Below are 23,441 nucleotides of genomic sequence, written 5' to 3'. Positions count from 1 at the left end.
GGTTCATTTTTATAAATAAAAAGAAAACAAGTCGAAAGAATGGAGAATGCTATTGTTAGGCGGTTAATAAATCAATAAAAACAAGTCTAAAAAAATAGAAAAAGAATAGAGAATGCTAGTGTTAAAGGGTTAATTTTTTTTAATAAAAACAAGTCAAAAGAATAGAGAATGCTAGTTTTAAAGGGTTCATTTTTATAAATAAAAAGAAGACAAGTCGATAGAATAGAGAATGCTAGTGTTAAAGGGTTAATAAATCAATAAAAACAAGCCGAAAAAGAATAGAGAATGCTAGTGTTAAAGGGATAATTTTTAAATGAAAAGAAAACGAGTCCAAAGAATAGAGAATGCTAGTGTTAAAGGGATAATTTTTTTAATAAAAACAAGTCAAAAGAATAGAGCATGCTAGTTTTAAAGGGTTCATTTTTATAAATAAAAAGAAAACAAGTCGATAGAATAGAGAATGCTAGTGTTAAAGGGTTAATAAATCAATAAAAACAAGCTGAAAAAGAATAGAGAATGCTAGTGTTAAAGGGTTAATTTTTTTTAATAAAAACAAGTCAGAAGAATAGAGAATGCTAGTGTTAAAGGGTTAATAAATCAATAAAAACAAGTCAAAGAATAAAAAGAATAGAGAATGCTAGTGTTAAAGGGTTCATTTTTAAATAAATAGAAAACAAGTGCAGAGAATAGAGAATGCTAGTGTTAGAGGGTTAATTTTTATAAATAAAAAGAAAAATTGAAAAGAATAGAGAATGCTAGTGTTAGAGGGTTAATAAATCAATAGAAACAAGTCAAAAGAATAGAAAAAGAATAGAGAATGCTAGTGTTAAAGGGTTCATTTTTAAATAAATAGAAAACAAGTGCAGAGAATAGAGAATGCTAGTGTTAAAGGGTTAATAAATCAATAAAAACAAGTCAAAAGAATAGAAAAAGAATAGAGAATGCTAGTGTTAAAGGGTTCATTTTTAAATAAATAGAAAACAAGTGCAGAGAATAGAGAATGCTAGTGTTAGAGGGTTAATTTTTATAAATAAAAAGAAAAATTGAAAAGAATAGAGAATGCTAGTGTTAGAGGGTTAATAAATCAATAAAAATAAGTTGAAAGAATAGAGAATGCTAGTGTTAAAGGTTTAATTTTTATAAATAAAAAGAAAACAAGTCGAAAGAATGGAGAATGCTAGGCGGTTAATAAATCAATAAAAACAAGTCTAAAAAATAGAAAAAGAATAGAGAATGCTAGTGTTAAAGGGTTAATTTTTAAATAAAAAGAAAACAAGTGCAGAGAATAGAGAATGCTAGTGTTAGAGGGTTAATTCTTTCAAAATAAATAAACAGAAAAACAAGTCGAAAGAATAGAGTGAGCTATTGTTAGAGTTAATTTTTTTAATTAAAAAGAAAAGTGAAAAGAACAAAAAGAATAGAGAAGGCTAGTGTTAAAGGGTTAATTGTTTTTAATTAATAAAGAGTCGAAAGAACAAAAGAATAGAGAACGCTAGTGTTAGAGGGTTAATATTTTAAATTAAAAAAGACAAGTCGAAAAAATAGAAAAAGAATAGAGAATGCTAGATTAAAGGGTTAATTGTTTTTAATAAAAAGAAAAGACAGAAGAATAGAGTTGTATTGTAGTGGTTCATTTTTTTTTTTTTCAAATAAATAATAAGAAAACATGTCGAAAGAAAAGAAAGAGAATAACAAACAGCTAGTGTTAGAGGGTAAAAAAAAATGTGTAAAAAAAAAAAGTAGAATAGAAATAGAACGTATATAAGAAGAAATTTATATATGGTTTAGTTTCTTTTAGTAGTCCAGATGTTTTTCTTTTGTTTTATTATTAGGAATTTCGAACTTCACTAATTACCAAAACTAAAGCAAAGTTTTAGCTGCTGTTTAATAATATAGTGCATCACCACTTGGTGGTGCTATTGGGTCCCATAAGTTTACTATGGCAAATAAAGAAATACATTTGGCAAAATAATCAATAAAACGGCATAAATCAAAAGTCAGCACCTACCATTATAAATAAATTCCCATAGACCTTGTTAATGAAAAATGCCAATTCACTACATCAACATTTCATTAAAAAAATGTTTATTGACAAAGGGAAGCGGCTCAGCTGTTCACACTATGGTTCACACTGACAAACACAAATAGTGACACGTGCCAGGGTTCTGTCCTTTCATTAACCTACAAATGCCATTGTGCATAAATAAAGAGGAAATATAACGTGTCTATTGTATCGAAAATGAGGAAAAACTGAGCAACAGTGACAGGTTTATGGTCTCCAAAAACAAACATGTAGCAATTGAGACTATGAACTAAGTTATAAACTGTCATAAACATCAGTCACAAAAAGCTCAAATAAATGAAATAAGGTAGCAAAAGTTTCAGTGTGTATAAAGAGCCACGCAAAAAACACACCATGTAACGGTAGTTTCCACCAAAATAAAGTACAAGTAATATTGCGACAGAATTCCGTGTGGGAGCTCCTTTAAACATTATTGACATATACAACAGGATGACATTATTCTGAATCAAGACCGCTGACTTTGCCCTCAAAACAGATTTTAATACACCCACTGAACCACCTTCTACTTGTAAGCTGCCAGGAAATGGAAATAACTGTGTGACAAGGCAGGGGGGTATTGTGTTTTGGTGCATGACATCAAGTTTATGCAATATGATAATCATATCTGAACATCCGTTTACAGTTTCGTGAATCAAATACACTTTACAGCTACATCAAAGCGGATATTCAGTGATGGAGGCACATTTACTTAAAAATTTCCATGAACTAACCCCTAGAACAGGAGCAACTGAAAGCTCGAAACTCATAGTTTCCACTTGTGGGTGTTAAATGCAAACAGTTCAGGGACTGAGCCAGCCACCGTGTTGCAGGTCATGATCCACAAACCATTCACGAGGGCTGACTTTTGATGAGTTTCTTTTGATGGTAGATAAGCTGCATAATTCCTACAATCATTTGGGTTGATTTTATAATAAAGCATGCTACAAAAATTGCGAAATTAACTGGGTTTACTTAAAAAAAAAGTCTAAATGTTAAATCTATATTTAAATAATAAGTGAAATTAACCTGGGAAATCTCAACTAATGTAGAATACAACTCTTAACTAATAAATTTGACTAAATATTGCTATAAAAAATACTGCTTTAGTGAATATATGATTATAGATTAATATTATAAATTTTGTTTGCGAAGAAAGCTATCATGATAGCCCTTTGCTTTTGTTTATCAAAATACAAAACCAAAATGTAAGTATCACATGACATGTAGCAAGAAGTACACTACCAGTCAAAAGTTTTTGAACAGTAAGATTTGTAAGTTTTTAGATTTTTTTTTACTATTTAAAAGAACTGTATTTTATTTTAATCTATTTCTAAAATATAATTTATTCCTTTGATTTCAAAGCTGAATTTATAGGATCATAACTGCAGTCACGTGATCCTTCAGAAATCCTTCTAATATTCTGATTTGCTGCTCGAAAAACGTTTATTATTATTACTATGTTCAAAACAGCAGAGTTGATGTTTTTCAGGTCTTTTTGATGAATATAAAGTTCAGAAGAACAGCATTTATCTGACATGAAAACATTTATAACTTAAATGACTTTATTAATATTAAACATATTCATTTCTATAATCTTTTTAATGTTAAAAAACGTTTTTATTTATATTTTAATGTTGGTAATAAGATTAAAAATGTTTCTTGAACAGCAAATCAGCATTTTAGAATGATTTCTGAAGGATCATGTGACTCTGAAGACTAGAGTAATGATGCTGAAAATTCAGCTTTGATCACAGAAATAAATTGCATTTTAAAATATATTCAAATAGACAGCAGTTATTTTAAAGGGTAAAAACAGTGCAAAGCTTTACTGTTTTTGGTGCTTGGTGAGCAGTAGAGAATTCTTTAAAAACATTAAAAACTTACTGTTCAAAACTTTTGACTGGTAGTGTAGATAATGAGGCAAATATATAAAACATAACATTGTAGTTTTAAACTTGAATAGTGTGTCTAGGATCTCACCAAATACTAAAATGAACATCAGATTCAGTCCAGCAGTTCATAATGTCCAAGGCATATAGTCTAAATCTGTCTGGAGGCATGAATATGAATTAAAGTATATTAATAAATAACTTCTTCTTTTTTCATGAAGGGGCTGTACTTCCCTTATTTGTGACAACAATCATTAACAGGAAGTCTTTGGGGAAGTAGATGTCATTCTTTCTTTTCTCGCTGTGCTCAGGCGAATCCGGGGTGTTGGGCTTTTTAGTTATTTTTAAAAATGTTGGTAGAATTTTAATTCATTTTCCCGCTTGTACATTTGTTGTGATTCTGTCACTAAAGTATTTTCTTTTTCATCTTTGATTTCCTTTTTTTGATTTACCACCAGTCTTCTTGTGTTCTCAGTAGTCAAAGTGTCAGGCATAGTGTGAATACCGTACCAGAAGTCACTGTGAGAGTGGCAACACTTTTTTCAATGCTTGAAGGCATCTGGGATTTGATATTATTAAGTGCAGCACATTCGGAATAATGAGTTCTGATATTCCATCCAAATCGGAGGTTCAGACCTGGGATTCACAACGGTTAGCAGACTTTCTGAAGAAAGTAAGTTGCTTTCTCTTTCAATGTGAAATTGAAAACATTTCTGTTGTAATCAATGTATTGTTAGACATTCAACACACATGTTTTATGAATTATTGTTATTAAGTAGCACCACAGAATCTTAAATAGCACTGCATGAAATTATATTTAATATATTTCAAATTACATTATGTTGTAGATACAGTTTTGTCTTTGACTGACACACTTTCTTTTGAATTATCTTCAGCGGAATCTGTCTGGGTGTGATAAGGTTGTGATACGGTATAACATCAATGGACAAAGGTTCCTGGTATGTACCCCTTTAAAAATTTCAGTTGAGTCCAGCTGTTTTGGAGGGTCACAACCCAAAACTGTGTCTGTGTCCGGGTCTGTTCTGATCACCGAAAAAATACATTAAAAAAGCTATAGCTGTAAAATTAGATTGTGTTAAACGTTCATATTCATTGTGGAGCAGAGACAAAAATTGCCCTTCACAAAACAGATGTCTGTGGTGTGACTCAATGTGGTATCATTGTTTCCCTTGATCCAGCAATTCAGGAAGTGCTGTTATTAGAAACTAACTACCGAATAAACTGCTAACTTCTTAAAACTACCAAGAACTCCTAATTCTCCTAACTGAAATGTGACACTAGACCACAAAACCAGTCATAAAGGTCAACTTTTTGAGATTCGTACATCTGAAAGCTGAATAAATAAGCTTTCCATTGATGTATGGGTTGTTAGGATAGGCCAATATTTGGTCAAGATACAACTATTTAAAAATCTAGAATCAATATTGAGAAAAGTGGTAATATATTTCTAAACTACCAACACTTTTTCAGTCAGAAATCAGTCAGACATAAAGAAGTCAAAGTTCTAAAAGTTTGAGCATTTGCATGTTCAAATGATCCTTCAAATGATTTGGAGTGACTGAATTGTAGTTTTGCAATGCTCAAACACCATGTCGGAAGACATACTCAAGTACATATTCCAGAATGACAATGACAAGATTCATCAAGCTCAAATTGTGAAAGATTGACTACCAACCGACCTTAACCTCACTAAAAACTATGTGCTAGAGTCAACTTCACGCTGCCTTTTCTTTAAAAAAGTAGCAAACACTAATGTTTCAGTGGGCAGCATTTAGCTTTTATTACATTTTGCCTCCATATTTACATCAAGAGTTTTCTGCTTTTTTGGCTGAGATCTTGTCTTGAAAATGGGAAAATGAGTCAAACCACACTGTAAAGTCGACTTCAGCATGGCCTAAGGTTGGGGGTAGTTTTTAACCCTAACTGATGCAGTGCATTGCATTTTGTTTCACAAACAACCATGTCAGAAGACGTACTCAAGTACATATTACAGAATGACAATGACAAGATTCATCAAGCTCAAACTGTGAAAGATTGGCTACCAACCGACCTTAACCTCACTAAGAAGGATGTGCTTGAGTCAGCTTTACACTGCCTTTCCTTAAAAAATTTGCAAACTCACATTTTTAATTGGCCAGCATTTAGCTATTATAACATTTTGCCTCCTTATTTACATCAAGAGTTGTATGCTTTTTTGGCTGAGATCTTGTCTTGAAAATGAGCCAAACCATGCTGTAAAGTTGACTCCAGCACATCCTAAAGAGTGTTGGGGGTAGTTTTTAACCCTAAGTGATGCAGTGCATAGTATTTTGTTTCACAAACAACCATGTCAGAAGAAGTACTCATGTGCATATTACAGAACGACAATGACAAGATTTATAAAGCTCAAATTGTGAAAGATTGGCCACCAACTGACTCTAACCTCACTAAAAATGATGTGCTAGAGTCAACTTTACACTGCCTTTTCTTTAAAAAAAAAGTTGCAAACTCAAATTTTTAATTGGCCAGCATTTAGCTATTATAACATTTTGCCTCCTTATTTACATCAAGAGTTGTATGCTTTTTTAGCTGAGATCTTGTCTTGAAAATGAGCCAAACCATGCTGTAAAGTTGACTCCAGCACATCCTAAAGAGTGTTGGGGGTAGTTTTTAACCCTAAGTGATGCAGTGCATAGCATTTTGTTTCACAAACAACCATGTCAGAAGAAGTACTCATGTGCATATTACAGAATGACAATGACAAGATTTATAAAGCTCAAATTGTGAAAGATTGGCCACCAACTGACTAACCTCACTAAAAATGATGTAGAGTCAACTTTACACTGCCTTTTCTTAAAAAAAAAGTTACAAACTCAAACTTTTAATTGGCCAGCATTGAGCTATTATAACATTTTGCCTCCTTATTTACATCAAGCGTTGTATGCTTTTTTGGCTGAGATCTTGTCTTGAAAATGGGAAAATGAGTCAAACCACACAGTGAAGTCGACTCTAGCACGCCCTAAGTTTGGGGGTAGTTTTTAACCCTAAGTGATGCAGTGCATAGCATTTTGTTTCACAAACAACCATGTCAGAAGACGTACTCAAGTACATATTACAGAATGCCAATGACAAGAATTATCAAGCTCAAATTGTGAAAGACTGACCACTAACTGACCTTAACCTCACTAAAATGGATGTGCTGTGGTCGACTTTACACTGCCCATTCAAAATAAAAAGTTGCAAACTCTAATATTTATTTTCTTTGGCTTTTTTACATGAGTCAAACCACTCTTGAAAAGTTGACTCCAACACATCCTTAAGAGTGTTGATGCAGTGCATAGCATTTTGTTTCACAAACAACCATGTCAGAAGACGTACTCGTACATATTTCAGGATGACAATGACAAGATTCATCAGGCTCGAACTGTGAAAGATTGGCCATCACTTCAATAAAAATGTGCTGTAGTCGACTTTACACTGCTTGTTCAAAAAAAAGGTGGCAAACTCTAAAATGTATTTACTTTAGGTTTGTGCCTTTGCTGTGGCAATCTTGCGACAATGTTATGCAACATCAAAACATTAATTTACATCAAGAGTTGTATTCATTTTTGGCTAAGATTTTGTCTTGAAAATGAGAGAGTCGAACCACTTTGTGAAGTTGACTCCAGCACATCTTACAAACTTGAAGTGAGGACTATGAAATTCATTTGTGAACCTCTATTTTTAGTTTGATTCCTGTGAATCTTAACATTGTCTAAAATAGTACAGTACTTAGTTGCGTATTCAGATTATTTTTTCAAATAACTAAAATAACGTTACTTTTTAATTTACAGTAACATATTACGAGTTACTTTTTTAAATAAGTAACGGCTGTTACTTGTTTTCTCATTTCTCGACTGACATGTTGCCATGTTGAGAGAGATTAGGAGAAAGTGCAGAGGTGTTGTGTGAGCTGTGAATATGACACAAACCTGCCATAATTAAATATGTTCATTTTAGAATTTACATTTCCCTCAGCCTGAGATTTACTCATTTCACTACTGGTGTGAAAAGGCTTTTAATTTTTATATTAAACACATACAAGCAAGCCCAGCCCTGATAACTAAAAGTAATGCAAAAGTAACGTAATGCATTTCTTTCCATTAAAAGTAAGTAATTCATTGGTATTAAAAGTATTGTAATGGATTACTTTTAAAAGTAACTTTCCCCCAATACTGGTCCTAAAGACTTTCAATAAGGTTAACGTCAAGACCATGAAGTTGATTCAGGACAATAAAATTAATTTGTGAAAATTGTTTCTCATGTTTACTGAACCATTATTTCAGTTTGAGACCAATGAATCTCGACATTGTCATTTTAAAATAGTATAGTGTTAGGGGTAACCCATTATAAGTAACTTGAGTTGCGTAATCAGATTACTTTTTTCAACTAGTAAAGTAACGTTACTTTTTAATTTACAGTAAAATATCTGAGTTACTTTTTCAAATAAGTAATGGCAGTAACTTGTTTTCTCATTTCTCGACTGACAGCTGTCATGTTGCCATGTTGAGAGAAATCAGGAGAAAGTGCAGAGGTGTTGTGTGCGCTGTGTAGAAATGATCAAATACGAAATGTCAAAATGCATTTACTCACCTCACTTGCACAAAGACATATTCCGTATTCTTTAAAATAAATAAAAACAGTGCAATGCAAACTCAGAATATGACACAAACCTTCAGCCTGAGGTTTACTCATTTCACTACTGGTGTGAAAAGGATTTTATTTTTTTATATTAAAAACATACAAGCAAGCCCATCCCTGATGGCAAAAAGTAATACAAAAGTAATGTAATGCATTTCTTTCCATTAAAAGTAACTAAGTAATTCAATTAGTTACTTTTTTTAGGGAGTAACTCGATATTGTAATGGATTACTTTTATAAGTAACTTTCCCCAACACTAGTGCTAAAAACTTTTTAATAAGGTTACTGTCAAGTTCATTCAGGACAATAAAATTAATTTGTGAAAATTATTTCTCATGCTTACTGAACCTTTATTTTACAATCTGAGTTGACATTGTCATCCTGGAATATGGCTGTAAATGCTGGTTTAAATATAGACAAACCCAGCGACTGGGTTGTTTTGACCGAGCAGTTGGGTTAAATGTTCAGTTACTGAATAAATTTTAATTGCAAACCTATTTTTTGGGTTCATTTTAAGCAAGAAATATAGTAATTTTTTAAACATTTAACCCAACCGCTGGGTTATATTTCACCTAGCATTTTTAGCGTGTACATCTTCCAGCTTGTCTGTTCAAGAAATGAAACGCTACCGAAGGCATCAGCAGAGGTTGAAAGAGGTTAATATGCCAGAAACATTAATCGCTGCAATAATAATCCAATAGACCTTTCAGTGTTTGCTTACGTATGTAATATACAGTCAAACCCAAATTTATTCAGACACCTTCAACATTATCACAGTTTATTCTCTAAAGTGGAAAATGGTAATAAAATATGACAAGAACTCAAGAGTTAAACTGAGTCAGAACAAATTAATCTTGATAATCACAAATGAATTACAGTCAAAACAAAATTTATTCAGACACCTGCAAAATGTCTCAGATTATTAGTTTATTCGCTGTAGTTTAGAAAATGATAATAAAATATGACAAGAACTCAAAGTTAAACTGTGTCAGAAAAAATGCATCTTGATAATGTTAGATAACTTTGATAGTAAGGTATGTCACAAAACATGGTCAGGTCAATGTGTCAAATAAAGATTTGGTCCCAAATTGTACTGATAATCCACTGTATGAAAACGTTTTGGGTGTAATATGTCACAGTTTACTTTATTTTGCTATCCTCACTTACATAAATGAACTAGTGTCCTGCACCCACTAGTAAAAAACTAACAAAAATGATATCTGGTGTCTGAATAATTTTTAGTTTGACTACGTATATACATACACAGCCAGTTTGATAAATGAATTTAAAATCAGTCTGTATATATATTTTTTCAGAGTATGTCTGACAATGACCTTCAAAAGTTCCCTAAGCTTCATGCGCCGTAAGTAGATTGTATTTTGTGTATTTGTCATTCCTCTTTCAGAATCTATACTGGGTAAATGACACGAGTACTTTAGACATTGTAGAATAATAAAACACAAATGTGTAGAATAATATATCATATCCACAGTTTTCAAATACATACTTTTTACTTATTTGTCATCTTTACAAATACTATCACTGTGCTTTAAAATCTTTTCAAAACAACTGTAGTTCATCATGTTGCCTTTTTATTCTAAAGCGTAAAAGTACAAACAGGTAGAAATGCGCAAGAACGCTATTGATGACATAGTGACATTAAGAGGAAATACTGCACAGGAAAGATAAACCAGAGAAGCAGATGTGGCAGGAACCATTGCGTTGATGCAGAAACTGTTTTGCAGAGCGTGTTTGGTGCGAAATGCTTGAAAACCCCCCATACCTCAATAACACTTATATAAGCAGATGTTATTGATTGTTTTTCTTGCCAAAAGCATATTTGGCTTTAGGTATATGATAGTAGTGACTTTATGGTAAAGTGAGTGTTGTTAGTTTATTAAGAAGTGACAGGTGCAAAGAAACGAGGACACAAAATTATGGCTTTGTTACCACATCCTGCTTAAGATGAACCCTCAGCCGCTACTTAAAGCAATATTTACAATCTGTACTTTCTCTTAAAACTCCTACAAATCAATAATGTGTCAGTAATGGCAGTTATGCTTTGAGGATTTGAAACTAGTGTTTGGTAATATTTTTAGGCTCATCTCCAAGGTTTGTCAGGAAATCAGCAAACAGAAGAAGCCGGGAAAATTTCAGCTGATTCCAACAATGAGGCCAGTACATCTCTACCATTACAAATCTAACTTTTACACTAACATTCAAAGTTTGGGGTTGGTAAGATTGAATGTTTTAGAGAGAAGTCTCTTATGCTCACTAAAGCAGCATTAACAATATTGAATTTGTTATATTGGTTTCTGTGTCATTTGTGATGGCAAAGCTCAATTTTCAACAGCTATTACTCCAGTCTGCCATGTCACATGGTCTTTCAGAAATCATTCAGATATGCCGATTTGCTCCTTAAGAAACATTTCTTATTATCAGCGTTCAAAATGGTTGTGCTGCTTAATATTTTTGTGCAAACTTTGCTTGATGACTAAAAAGTTCAAAAGAACCACTTTTGTTTGAAACAGAAAACTTTGTAATATTATAAATGTCTTTCCTGTCACTTCTGATCAGTTTAATTCATCCTTGCATGATAAAAGGTGTTAAACCACTGACCCCAAACTTTTTAATGTATGACTCTAAGTATGTAGTCATCTGTATGGTTGGTTGTCCCATATTTGAACATCCTGTCATCATTTACTCACCCTCATGTCGTTCCAATCCTGTATAGAACACAAAAGAAGATATTTTTATGAATGTCTTTTTATCTAATGGGGTTTACAACAATATTGGACCCCACTCACTTTCATTGTATGGACCAAAAAAAAAAGCATTATCTTTTTAGTTGACAGAAGAAAAAACATTATGAGAGGGAGTAAATGAAATTATTCATTATTTTTCAGTTGAGGGCAAAAGTTTACATACACTTGATTCTTAATACTGTGTTGTTACCTGAATAATCCACAGCTGTGTGTTTTTTTTTTTTTGGTTTTGTTTTGTTTTGTTTAGTGATAGCTGTTCATGAGTCCCTTGTTTGTCCTGAACAGTTAAACTGCCTGCTGTTCTTCAGAAATATCCTTCAGGTTCCACAAATTCTTTTTGTTTTCTTGTTTAGCATTTTTGTGTATTTTAACTGTTTCCAACAATGGCTGTATGATTTTGAGATCCATCTTTTCACTTTGAGGACAACTGAGGGACTAATATGCAGCTATTACAGAAGGATCAAATGCTCACCGATGCTCCAGAAGGAAAAACGATGCATTAAAAGCCAGGGGTGAAAACTTTTGAACAGAATGAAGATGTGTACATTTTTCTTATTTTGCCTAAATATCTAATAGCCCTCCAGAAGCTAAAGAAGATACATACATGCCTCCCAGAAGACAAAATAAGTTCAATTTACCCAGATCTTTGAATTCAAAAAGTTTTCACCCCCAGCTTAATGCATCTTTTCCCTTCTAAAACATCAGTGAACGTTTGAACCTTCTCTAATAGTTGCATTCCCTCCGTTGTCCTCAGTGTGAAAAGATGGATCTCAAAATTATACAGTCATTGTTGGAAAAGGTTAAAATACACAAAAATGCTGAAAAACCAAAGAATTTGTGGGACCTGAAAGAGTTTTCTGAGAAACAGCAGGCAGTTTAACTGTTCAGGACAAACAAGGGACTCATGAACAACATCACTAAACAAAAAAGCACAGCCGTGGATCGTTCAGGTAAGAACATGGGGTAGTTTTTATTTTATTTAAATTCAGCTATTATTTTCTCTTGTGGACTATAAGTAAACCTATTTTAGGAGAAATTCTTATTCAGGTCAGTAATAAATAAAAATAACACGCATTTTGTATAATCACTCTTATTTAATAAAATAATTAACATTTTGCAGATTCTGCAAGGTGTATGTAAACTTTTGACCTCAACTGTAACCACCATAATGTACATCTACTGTCAGCAAACAGCTAATTATCTTTAGTGTTTTGTAACAGGCCATCACCAGTTCCCAACTACCCACAACCACCAGGTATGATATACTATAGTACAATATATTAAATGCTACAAATTACACTTTGAAGACAGACAAAGTCTCCTCTTACTATTTTCAGTTGAGCACCATGAGGATCAAGCGTGGGACTCTGAAGAGTTTGTAAGTCTTGCATTTGTGTTTAAAACTCTTTTAAAGTGATCAGCATCACATCTGATTGGCAGAACACATGTATTCATTCCTCCTCAAGGAGAGTGATGATGACTACGAGAATCCAGATTCGAATGAAGAGGGTGAAGCCAGTGGTGGAGATTATGAGTCCCCAGAGGAGGCGTCAGACAGTGATAACAGCTACGAGCCTCCACCAACCGAGCCTAATGAAGACACAGCCCAGATCTGTCCTGCAAAACCCATGGAAAACACTGATTATATTGGTATGCAAAACTGGACACTCTTTCATCCTTAATGTTGTCTTGGTCTTTTGGAAGAGACATGATAGGATTCATTGTTTTATCAGATAATAACCGCCCACATAGACCAGGCAGAAGTCAACCGCCTGTTCCTCCGGAGCGCCCAGGCCCAGGCCCTGGACCCGCTCTTCCTCCTGTGGAGCGGCCAAGTGTGAGTCCTTTATATTTCCAAACAGTATATGTCCCTCTCAATCTTTGATTTTCATTTTTTTAAACTTCTTTGCAATAACCTTTATATTTGATATTATGATCGATAGGTTGGATTACCTATGAGAGAAGAACGGCTTTTAAAAAGACCCCCAGGTAGGAAAGTATTCTTATTTTCTGTGAAAGATAAACTGGGTGTGATGTTGTTGGACTTATCCATCTTTAAACAATGGAATGTCTGGATACTGGCTTCTGATTGGCTGGCAGGGGTGTGTGCATTATTTTCGTAGAATTCAACGGACCAAAGTCAATTATACCGCTTATAACACGGTTACCACACCTTCAAGACATTATATAGGATTAATTTCTTACGCAGCTCATCCAATACATTCCTTACTAATTCCAAAACGTCATTTTAGACCTGGCAACGACATTTGAGCATTTGATAGCAAACTAATGCAGTTAATAATGAAGTTAAGACAGACCGACAGACAAGCAGACAAACGTCAAGAGAGAAGGAGAGAGAGATATAAAGCATGTGAGTTACCTCTCTGAGTCTGTGCTTCTCTCAAAAGCTATCGGCAGCATTGTCTCGACTAATAGCAGGGGCGCCGCTAAGGGGGGGTAAGTTAGGACAATTCTAAGGGCCCACGCCTTTTAGGGGCCCCCAGAGATCTGCTTTTGTGTGGTAGGGGGGGCCCAACCTCATATTTTGTCATAGGGCCCAAAATTGCGAGCGGCGCCCCTGACTAATAGTGTAACTTTAAGTTCATTTTCTTCAAGGCCACGCTGTTGATACCTCGCGTGTGAGAACTGTCATGTAGTTTTTAAGTTGTTAATCGTCAGATCAGCGCTAACAACATTAAAGCGTATGCTAACGTGTGTGCAAACTGTATGTGTGTGCGTCGGAGGGAGAGAGAGTGGGAGAAATAGAGTATGTGCTTTCCGTACATAATAAATGTAATTTTGTGGCAAAAACATGGAAATAATCTGTTGTTTTTATCCTATTGTTTACTGTGTTTATTTGTTTGGCCAGTGTCTTTGTGGGTTTTGGTTATTTTGCTGTTTTAGGCTGTAAGGACCTTTGAAATGACTAAAATCTTGTGGCGAAGTAATATAGACATGTGCGGTCAAGACCTGCCTGGAACTACGTTCGCAGACAGTGCGTTTCCCTGAAAGTAATGCACACCATTAGAACGTTTGTCAGCCAATCAGATTCAAGCATCCAACGGCCCCGTAGTATAAAACCGTTCATTCTCAGGTTGTTCCAAGTCAGTTTAATCACTGTTCTATATTAATGCGCTGCTTTTGATGCAGGCAAACACACACAGAGAGGGAGAGGATCGCCTTTCGCTGCGCACATACATACACTTCTTGTCAGCGCTTCCCCGCGATTCTTCTTATTATAATAGCCTAGATACTAGATCGCTACATTATATTCCTCAGCAACGAGGTGGTAAAACTGCTGTTTTTGATTTAATTTGTTGTTTCAGAGAGACGCGCGCACACACACACACACACACAACTGTCAACTCTCTCTGTCTTGCCGTATCTGTCTCTCTCTCGGTCGATCGACAATTTACTGAAACAAATGCAGAAAAAAAGTACAATATAGTGAAAAAATCGCGTCGGGCGGTTATTAGCCTCCACTTCATGCATTTAAAATCCTTTAATGCAAATCCTTTAAGCACGGCAAACCGTTGATTATCCCTAACTTGATATGTTGTTTCTACCGTTCTGTGCTTTTATAGCACCTGCTGTCGACCGCAGTACAAAGCCAGGAGCTCTGGACAGAAGCCACCCTCCAGCTGTAGCAGGTATGTTTTAGCAAATAATAATTGAGAAATTATGCAATTCAGATTACCTTGATATGATCTGGTGTCAAAGCCATCGATAAAGATAATGTAGGCAGCGCCTGAACGGAAGGCTTTGATTCTAAACTGTAGCCTATTGCAATTGCGGGTTGTATGCTGCTTCAGCTCTAAACTGTAATTTGTTTTTTCAGGTGGAAGAGGCACATGCTCGCTAGACAGAGTAAGTATATTATCCAGCCTCGATTTTTCAGCATTGTAATACTGCAATAATAAAATAATGAAGCAATAATGTTTTTAAATAAGTCTCTAATGCTCATCAGAGTTCCATTTATTAAATCAAAAACAGAAAAAGTAATTATGAAATATTATTGCAATTTAAACTAACAGTTTTCTGTTTTAATATACTTTAAAGTATTATTTATTTCTGTGATGCAAAGCTGAATTTTCAGCATGATTACTCCAGTCTTCAGAGTCACACAAACCTTTAGAAATCATTCTAATATATTGATTTATTATCAATGTTGGAAACTGTTGTGCTGCCAAATATTGCTTTGGAACCTGTGATACTTTTTTCAGCATTTTTTTGATGAATAAAAGGTTAAAAAAGAACAGCATTTATTCAAAATAGAAATATTTTCTAACAATGTAAGTCTTTACTATCACCTTTTATCAATTTAACACATCCTTGCTGAATCAAAGTATTCATATATTTCAAAGAAAGAAAGAAAAAATGTACATAATATGTACATTGTACATATAAATGTATATATTTCCAGCACTAATAATAAATTGGAATATTACAATAATTACTGAATGATCATGTGGCACAGAGAACTTAAAAGTTAAAATAGAAAACCACTATTTTAAATTGCAATAATATTTCACAATATTACTGTTTTTTTTTTCTGTATTTTTTTATTCAAATAAATACATACTAGTCTTTCCATTTCAAAATTTCATTTTGATTTTTTGTATATAGTACTCCATAATAATTTTATATTCCAGCGGTTCTGTAAAATGTTGTTTCTTTAATAATTGTTTTTTTTCCCTGTAGGCTGTCCAACCACAAAGACGGTACAGTGGTTTCCTTTCATTTTCTCTGTACTGCTGCACATGCAGCTTTAGTATGACCATCTTTAGTAGTATAATTTACCATTTAAAAAAATATATTCTTTTTTTACATATGTGTACACAGAATCCACAATTTTAGTAGATGCAAATTACTGTAAATGTACTTGTTTTTTTGTTTTGTTTTTAATGTAATTTTTCATCATTTGCGTTTATTTAATTTGTTTTTATCAGACTCCCTGCAGTAGATCCACCAGGAGACCAAATGAGAATTCCCAAACCCTCACTTCCTTCGTCAGGGGTGCGCAGAAGCGTCTCATCTGTTACACCAGGCCACTCTCAAAACAGGTCAGATTCATAAAAAATAATAACTTTACGCTGCACCATTCTATTCCCAAAGCTGCCACTGTAACCTGTACTTTGCTTTTCCAACAGACAACCTGACCCCAGAATGGAGGTAATCACATTAAGCACACTATATGTAGTGTGTGTGTATATATGTGTGTGTGTGTGTGTGTGTATATATATATATATATATATATATGTTTTTTAAAGAAGTCTCTTTTGCTCACCAAGCCTGCATTTATTTGATCCAAAGTACAGCAAAAACAGTCAAATCCTGAAATATTTATACTACTTAAAATAACTATTTTCTTTTTAAATATATTTTAAAATGTAATTTATTCCTGTGATTTCAAAGCTGAATTTTTAGCAACAGTACTCCAGTCACATAATTGTTCAGACATCATTCTGATTTGCTGCTCAAAAAGCATGTATTATTATTATTATTATTATTATTATTATTATTATGTTGAATACAGCTGAGTATCATTTTTTTCAGGTTTGTTTGATAAATATAAAGTTCAGAAGAACAGTGTTTATCTAAAACTGAAATCTTTTGTAACATTATAAATGTTTTTATCGTCACTTTTGAGCAATTTTAAAGCATCCTTGCTAAATAAAAGTATTAATTTCTAAAATTTATTTTCCAAAAAATAGTATAGTGTATACCATAAAATAAAGCTTTTTATTTCAAATAAATGCTGATCTTTCTATTTATCAAAGAACCCTGGAAAAACATTACTCAACAATGTACTCAAAACTTTCATAAACAGCAAATCAGCATATTACAATGATTTCTGAAGGATCATGTGACACTGAAGACTGGAGTAATGATGCTATAATAATAAAAAAAATAAATGCAGGCTTGGTGAGCAGAGGAGACTTCTTTATAAAACATTGAAAATTACTTACAGTTCAAAAACTTTTGAGTAATACTGTATATTTGTGCATTTGCTTAATATTCAGTCACTCACTTATTTTTAATATTTTTTCTTTGACAGTTTCATGATGACAGTAAGTTGCTTTCTTTATAGTATTTTGTGTGTTTTCATATTTTGATGAGATGGAAGAAAAAATCACAAAACCCTAATTAAGTTTTAACACTCTGTAATTCTTAAAGCAGCCAGGTACAGCTCCAACACGTTCCCACTCCATGCCAGAAACCCTTCACCAAGACCACCAGGAACTCACGGACAATCCTATCAAACAGACAAGTATGTATTTAAATAAGAACACTGACTGTAAAAAAATCTGATTTTATACTACTCAGGAAGATATTGCTGAATTAATCCTGATATTCATAAATATTAGTTATTCCATTATATTTAACTACTTTTCTGTCACATTTCACAGTGTTCACCCCACTCGATCACTACCAGCAAAACTGCAGGAGGGTAAGCATACTTTGCATAAGTTTGATTAACCTTACTTTACATTTGATGAAAATAACTAATTAAATCCTATATTACTTTGAACGAAAGCAATGAGCGATCACCGGAGAAGTGGAAGAGCACCACCACCACCACAAGCAGACATGGGCGGCAAGCAGGTACAGTTAAAATGCTTGAACTGCTGACTATCACACTACTACAGATCAACCAGGAGATGGCGCCTTTGTATTGCATTTCCTATGAAGTGCTACACGAGTCTAGACTCTAGAGTACCTTTTTAGGTTAAAGCTAGAGTGCAGCCAAAAAATACAATTTGTTGAAAATGTTCTCACCCTCAGGCTATACAAGATGTAGATGAGTTTTTCTTCATCAGAACAGATTAGAGAAATGTAGCATTACATCACTTGCTTACAAGTGAATCCTCTGCAGTGAATGGGTGCCATCAGAATGAGAGGCTAGAGAGATGATGAAAACATCACAATTCACATGACTCCAGTCCATCAATGAATGTCTTTGTTTATTTGAGTTTGTTTTGGAGAAATTTAGCATTACATCACTTGATCACCAGTGAATCCTCTGCAGTGAATGGGTGCCGTCAGAATGAGAGGCTAGAAGGGTGATAAAAACATCACAATAATTCAAATGACTCTAGTCCATCAATGAGTGTCTTTGTATCTTTGAGATTGTTTTGGAGAAATTTAGCATTAAATCACTTGCTTACCAGTGGATCCTCTGCAGTGAATGGGTGCCATCAGAATTAGAGGCTAGAGAGATGATAATGAGAAATTTAGCATTACATCAGTTGCTTACCAGTGGATCCTCTGCAGTGAATGGGTGCCATCAGAAAGAGAGGCTAGAGAGATGATGAAAACATTACAATAATTCAAATTACTCCAGTCCATCAATGAGTTTCTTTGTATGTTTTAGTTTGTTTTGAAGAAATTTAGCATTAAATCGCTTGCTTACCAGTGGATCCTCTGCAGTGAATGGGTGCCGTCAGAATGAGAGGCATGATAAAAACATCACAGTTCACATGACTCCAGTCCATCAATGAATGTCTTTGTATCTTTGAGTTTGTTTTGGAGAAATTTAGCATTACATCACTTGCTCACCAGTGGATCCTCTGCAGTGAATGGGTGCCGTCAGAATGAGAGGCTAGAGAGATGATAAAAACATTACAATAACTCACATGACTCCAGTCCATCGATGAACGTCTTTGTTTCTTTGCATTTGTTTTAGGGCTGCAACAACGAATCGATAAAATCGATAAAAATCGATTACTAAAAGCGTTGGCAACGAATTTTATAATCGATTCGTTGTGTCGCGCGACGCAGAGACATTTGGTTGTTATTATATATATTTAAAAAAAAAAATTGAGCGCAGAGCGGAGTGGACACATTCGGTCTCTCTCCCGCACTGATGCCAGCAGAGTTCGGCACCTCATAAGCTGTGTTTCCATCCAAAAATGCGAATTTAACTTATGCGCAAAACTGGAACATTTGAGCATAAAGTACCGTTTCTACATTATATATATATATGCTGCCCCGATTTATATCAAACATGTTTGATATTTAAGCCTACTATGGCTAGCGTACTTTCACAGCAGCCAATGCTCGATCGCAAAACAGCTGCTGTACGGGTCGTTGGATAGTGGAGATGGAGAAAACTACTTCTATAGTTTTTGTAACACTGTCTGTCTGTATAATGTGTCGAAAACATACCACAACCGTAAGGAGAAAGAGGAGCTCTGCTGAGGTGAGATCGTCTCAGTTTTGAATAGGGCTGTGACGGTGGCACGTTGTTGTTTTTTTATATATGCCTACACTTCAGTCAGCGAACAAGCAGCCTAAAAACGCCAAAATAAATCAAAGAAATAATATATTTAATTAAGAAAGTAGCCTAAGAGTATTAAATAGGCTATTAAACAAACATTCCTTGTAAAAATGTCCGACAGCTCATCAATTTTTGGCCGACTGAATTTCCAGTCCGACTGTCTTTTTTTCTCTTTCTCTTCCTCATTACACAGCTGCTGTTTTTAATAGCAAAGTGATTACATTTATTTTCGTTCCTTTAGTTTATAAAGTTAATTTAGAGATATATTTGGAACACTTTTTGTTTGTTAAATTCAAGTTTTTGTTTTTTAAAGTTATACCTAGCAAACAGCGGCAGACAGATCAAAAGCCTGCTTAATTCATCGCGATTTAAATTAAAATCCATTGATATAAAAAACTTAAAACATATCACAATATTAGTTTAATCATTCAATCAAGATAATTCCAAAGTTTGTGCGGAGAGAAGCGCGCTTTGCAGCGCATGGAGACGCCAGTGCAATGTGGAATTTCTTTTTTGCTCATAAAGGTAAGAGTAATTTACCACCCGGGCCGGAACTGTAAAGGGTCTACCTTAGTTTGTGTGTACTAACAGTATCAACAAAATGTGCTCTTAAAGAAAACAAACAGAATACGCTTGATATCTTTGGTTTAAACAGGAGCGCTTCACAATAATTAACCGAAACCCAGGTAATTGCCTCACAAACACAATATCTATAGAAAGCTTTAAATTATTATTTTACTATAAAACGAAATAATTAAAATCGAAAACAAAACTCTTTCATTAGCTAATCCATAAAGATGCATTAGGCATTAATGAGCAGATGGCAGGATCGTCAATTTCATCTTTGCAACACTGAATCAGAAAATACTAGTTTATTAACAAGTAATTCGAATATTTTCTTAATTTTTGCCTTGACACATTCATGGTAATTACTTTTGCTGGGGCTTTGAGGCCAGTTTTGCGTGCATTTGAATGCGGAACTCTTCCAGCTGGTCGCTGCTGATGGCAGGACACTAAACACCGCCATGGCAGAATGAATGTAGCAGAAAGTTAGTCAAGTTATCCCGTTCCAGCGTGCAAAGTCACATGACTTTTTTAATGCGCACTGAGGAATTTAATTTGAGAGGCATCTTGATGGGAAATGCAGCATGTACACCACAGCAAGCCGCTGTCTTGACGGATAGTAATTTTAGTTTATTTAGTCTATATATTTGGCAGATGTAAAGCATACATGTGTATGTTTTTTGTGTTAGTCCATTTTTATTTTATTATTATTATTATAACAGTTCAAGGAGCAACATGTTCGTGCACTTTCTAAAGATTTTAGTTCTGTTTTTGAATAAAGGGTTGTAAATTCCTTTTTTTTATCCGATTCATCGATTAATCGAAAAAATAATCGACAGATTAATCGATTATTAAAATAATCGTTAGTTGCAGCCCTAATTTGTTTTGGGGAAATTTAGCATTAAATCACTTGCTCACCAGTGGATCCTCTGCCATGAATGGGTTACAATGGGGTACAGTCTCATTTTGATGGCACCCATTCACTGCAGAGGATCCAGTGAGCAAGTGATGCAGTTTCTCCAAATCTGTTCTGACAAAGAAATACTATCTGAAATCATAATTTTCTCAGATAAATACAAAAAAACAGACAGACATTGCTCACTAGTCACTGTCAGCCCTAATACTTTCTTCATTAAACAGGACATGGATCCATCTTGGTATATGGGTCAGATCAGCCGCGGTGAGGCAGAGAGCTGCCTGAGAAGAGTTAACAGGGTAAGACAATTGTGTTCAAACGAACTGTATATGGCACATAAAAGTTTGGTTCTTACTTTCTTCATAACTTTAGGGAATAAAAATGTCATTGGTATCAGGTTAACAAAGTTAATCTGTTGAAATATGCCCTCTGTTAGGATGGGACATTCCTAGTGCGAGACAGTTCGAATCGATCATCTGACCAGCCCTACACACTTGTGGTCCTGTACCAGGACAAAGTTTACAACATTCAGATCCGCAGAAACCAAGATGGCTTCATTCTAGGCACTGGTCTAAAAGCCAAAGAGGTATTCAAACTGTTTTTATGTTTGTAATCATGACTTCATGCATATTGAACCATGTTTGTAACACTATTGATTGTTTTTGGCAGACTTTCGAGCGGGTCAGCGACATTATCAGCCAGCACAGACACATGCCACTTCTTCTTATTGATGCTAAGAACCGAGAAGCAAGCCAACAGAACCAGTGTGCTCTGATTTATCCAGCTAGATATTAAACCTTTATTCTACATGAAACTAATTAACAGTAACTGATTTTGTTTTTTCTTACGTTACGTTTTTTTCTCAGCTCAAATCAAATCAACACATCATTCATAACTGTCAAGGTTTGTAAAAATATGACTCTGGTAGTCTGTACAACATTATATAAAGTTTTTGAATGCATCTCTGCACATTCCATAGCACTGAATACATGTTCATATCAAATGTTCATATCAAAAACAAAATGATAAATAAACACTTTATCACTATTACTTGATTTCTATTGCGCTCTGTGTTGCCAAATCTCGTAAAACAAACCCCAAATATTTTTAACCAACTGTTTCTAAAAATGTTTGCAGATCGGTTTTTTAATCATGCTTAATCACATAAACCAGACATGCAATCAAAATAAAACTGTAACTAAGAACACTAATCAACCTATAACACGCGGACATGGCAACACTCCTGAGCTTCTGTGTGAATGACATAGTTTACTCAAGGATTCAACTCACAAATGAAAAATATTTATATCTCAATTTGTCCTCCAAAACCACGTGCTTCGAGAGAGTTAAGTTACACACCTGTCAATCAGGCTTACTGCAGTTGAAGGTAAGGGTATATAAAGCAGGATTTATAACAGTCTTTTACGACTGTTGCTTGGCAAATACGAACATGATAATCATGTCACCCTGTGGGATCTCAGCTGTCACTGATGTCATGTAGTCAAGAAGACGCGTTAAAACGGGTGCGCGCAAGAAAACTTGTCCGGAGTTTTACATTATCAACCCTTACACGTTAAAATACCGGCTGGTTTAACAATATTAAGCAGTGTAAGCTGCACTAAACACCCACATGATGACAGCGCCGCAACCGGTGTTTATCATAGAAAAGGCTGTACAATTATGTGAGCGTTACATTCATCTGTAAATATTTTCCATAGATTCTCCCTGCACATATCTCCTATAAGTGCACCTATAACTTACAAATTATATATCCTGCACTTGCTGCTTATTGCACTCCTGGTTAGACCTAAACTGCATTTCGTTGTCTTGTACTTGTACATGTGTAATGACAATAAAGTTGAATCTAATCTTATATGGTTTGTTAGAATAGCACAAATGGCCTACTGGAATTTGAGGGCACGAAAAAAATCAAAATATTGAGAAAATCGCCTTTAAAGATGTCCTAAAGAAGTTCTTTGCAATGCATATTACTAGTTTTGATATTTAATTTATTTAATCGTTAGTCTAATCGGATGTCGGTGAACGTGTCAAACTAACGATTAAAGACTATCCTACATATTTTAGTTTAGAAGCGGAGAAATCTTTTAGGATTTGCGAAGTTTGTCTCAGACGGCCCAAAATCGTACAGTGTGTCCATGTGAATTATGTTTTTCAAACTATTCCATAGCGGTATAAAACACTGTTCACACAGTCACTTTCACACCAAGCAGCTTTCGATTAGTCAACCCAGAAACTTTAGTAACCAATTTGAAAGTCTCTGCAA

General features: G+C 34.3%; 1 protein-coding gene across 1 annotated transcript; it reads left to right on the top strand.

Moving 5' to 3' along the window:
* Positions 1-1,301: 1,301 nt before the first annotated feature.
* On the top strand, positions 1,302-22,207 carry lcp2a (lymphocyte cytosolic protein 2a). Its single transcript, XM_073824385.1, has 21 exons — positions 1,302-4,624; positions 4,848-4,910; positions 9,948-9,994; positions 10,731-10,805; positions 12,617-12,651; positions 12,734-12,774; positions 12,863-13,046; positions 13,130-13,233; positions 13,340-13,385; positions 14,981-15,046; positions 15,235-15,263; positions 16,098-16,117; positions 16,346-16,459; positions 16,547-16,568; positions 17,455-17,467; positions 17,574-17,667; positions 17,807-17,847; positions 17,935-18,002; positions 21,382-21,456; positions 21,594-21,743; positions 21,827-22,207. The coding sequence occupies exons 1-21, from the start codon at positions 4,550-4,552 to the stop codon at positions 21,950-21,952; spliced, it is 1,488 nt and encodes a 495-aa protein (XP_073680486.1). The 5' UTR covers positions 1,302-4,549; the 3' UTR covers positions 21,953-22,207.
* The last annotated feature ends 1,234 nt before the right edge of the window (positions 22,208-23,441 follow it).

This window comes from Garra rufa, chromosome 19, assembly GCF_049309525.1.
Source record: "Garra rufa chromosome 19, GarRuf1.0, whole genome shotgun sequence".
In the NCBI taxonomy this organism is placed as follows: Eukaryota; Metazoa; Chordata; class Actinopteri; order Cypriniformes; family Cyprinidae; genus Garra; species Garra rufa.
This window is presented reverse-complemented; position numbering and strand designations above follow the sequence as displayed.

Coding starts and splice junctions, on each gene's coding strand:
- lcp2a (XM_073824385.1), top strand. CDS start 4,550: ATGAGTTCTGATATTCCATCCAAATCGGAGGTTCAGACCTGGGATTCA. Junction 16,460..16,546: donor CCAGGCCACTCTCAAAACAG/GTCAGATTCATA, acceptor CTTTTCCAACAG/ACAACCTGACCCCAGAATGG. Junction 21,744..21,826: donor CTGGTCTAAAAGCCAAAGAG/GTATTCAAACTG, acceptor TGTTTTTGGCAG/ACTTTCGAGCGGGTCAGCGA.